This window comes from Rhagoletis zephyria, unplaced genomic scaffold, assembly GCF_001687245.7.
Source record: "Rhagoletis zephyria isolate East Lansing unplaced genomic scaffold, Rhagoletis_zephyria_1.1 Rzeph_scaffold_00023, whole genome shotgun sequence".
NCBI lineage: Eukaryota > Metazoa > Arthropoda > Insecta > Diptera > Tephritidae > Rhagoletis > Rhagoletis zephyria.
In genome coordinates this window covers 733,621-735,652 of record NW_016157107.1, presented here as the reverse complement: position 1 = coordinate 735,652, position 2,032 = coordinate 733,621, and the positions used below count along the sequence as shown (strand labels likewise).

Here is a 2,032-nt window from a genome sequence, read left to right as displayed (position 1 = left end):
TTTAATATCAAGTGTATAATAAAGTTTTGTAATAAAATAAGTTCACATAAAGCTGACGAACAAAACATAAATCGATGTCAAGCTTCAATTTAAATCAATGTTTTGGTAGCTGCTGTTTAACACACGTTTTTAATAACGCTATCCACATAAAGAAGACCGAAGCTTGCTCAGACGTAGCTTAAAGTGCAGTTTCTACTTGTTTGTCGTCAAGCTAAATTTATGACCTACGCGTTGACAAGTGGAGCAAAGCGCTAAGTTTTGCTTTTTTTCGGCACATCAAACCAAATTAAAATTCGATATGCCGATTAGACTCTTTGCCCAGCCCAGCTACATCAAGCACATTAATTCGGTACACATAAAATAATTCAGCCATAAATAATATAAACTAATGCATTTTTGTGGCATCATCATGGATTCCGTATAAAAGATGGTCCAATGATAGCAGCAAATCATTCCAATCTGGACTATTTCAGAGTCTTATTAGAAAAGACCAAAGCGCATTAAATAAAATCAAAACAGTTTATAAAAACGACTAAGAAATGCGTGGTTTCATCGTCCTTTGTTTGATCGGAGTTGTTTGTGCAGATAAATTGGGTTACAACTATCGCCCCGTAGGCCACTCAGATGCTGGACTTTCTTTCACTCCTGGTACTGGCAGCGGTGGATCAGGTGCTGTTGGTGAACATAGCGATATTGGAGGCTTAGGTGGCAACGGTGGCAGTGGACCTGCAGGATCTGGCCTTTCACAACAAGCCCCAGTTGCTGAATATGAGAAGGAGTTCTTCACTTACACTGCCGACGAGAATGACTTTAGTGAACCTGCTGGAAATGATCAAGTAGTCGAATCGCTAAAAAAGAATCTTCGAGTTATTTTCATTAAGGGTCCTGAAGGCAATGGCCTGGAAAAAGCAGCTGTGAACTTGGCCAGGTCCATTTCTGAAGAGAGAACCGCCATCTACGTACTGCAGAAACAAGCTGATCTCGGTGGTCTTGCCAACCAATTGCAGGCACAAAACGATATTCAGCGCAGCAAACCGGAGGTTCACTTCATTAAATATCGTACTCCTGAGGACGCGGCCAACGCTCAACGTGCCATTCAATCCCAGTATGACCAGCTTGCAGGAAAATCTCAGTCACATGATGGTGGTGCCGCGCCAGTTCACAATTTTGCATCCCCCGCAGCTCAGCCTGCTCCACGTCCTGTCAGTGCTCCAGGTGCTGCTTATCTGCCATCTTCGATTTTCCGTGCATAAATTATATAAAAAGTGAGAAAAAATAAATTTATTTTGGCGATAAATATTACTTAGTGATAGCTGTACATATTTATGTATGTATATAGACTGAAAATTTGTTGTTAAAGTTGTCGTTTGTTTTTGACGATTAGTAAATGCGAAATTAAAAAGAAATATGTATATTTAAATTGTTAAATTGATTACTCAGTTAATGATATTGAATGAACTTTTCCCACCATGCCATATAAAACGTGTAAAAATATTTACCTTAACCGGGATACCCTGCGATTCGGCGGTACAAAATTCGCAATGTTTGGTTTATTCGGCGCATAAGTGTGGAGCTACGCAAGGGAAGTAAAATCATATGTTCGCAGTCTCAGGGCAGTCTACCGGCTATGTGCGCTAATTGATCTCTCGCCTGTACGGCGAAGTGAACTTCCATTTAACCCAGATAATCACGAGGAGCTTGACCATTGCGAAACGTATGGTGATGGCACTATCGAAAACGACGAACATGTTTTGTTCCACTGCCCGAAATTCGATCTGGATAGAAACCACATTCGCTCAGTGTTTGGGAAAGCCCCAACCCTGAAAACATAGTAGTTCATATGATAGAATCCACTGAAAAATGGGAAGCAGTGAACAATGCATATTTTGACTCAACTGAGAAGAGGTGAGCGGCTTCGAAATGGACGACACACAACCACGCCCAGATAGTGTTGTTCCGATACAAGTAACTACGAGTAAATACTTGATACTTTCTTCAAGTACTGAGTACTTTTTTTACTCCAATCTTTCCC

At 40.7% G+C, this 2,032-nt stretch overlaps 1 protein-coding gene across 1 annotated transcript; it reads left to right on the top strand.

Moving 5' to 3' along the window:
* The first annotated feature begins 539 nt into the window (after positions 1-539).
* On the top strand, positions 540-1,253 carry LOC108362585 (uncharacterized). The gene has a single exon (XM_017615623.1). The coding sequence runs from the start codon at positions 540-542 to the stop codon at positions 1,251-1,253; it is 714 nt and encodes a 237-aa protein (XP_017471112.1).
* Positions 1,254-2,032: the final 779 nt, after the last annotated feature.

Coding starts and splice junctions, on each gene's coding strand:
- LOC108362585 (XM_017615623.1), top strand. CDS start 540: ATGCGTGGTTTCATCGTCCTTTGTTTGATCGGAGTTGTTTGTGCAGAT.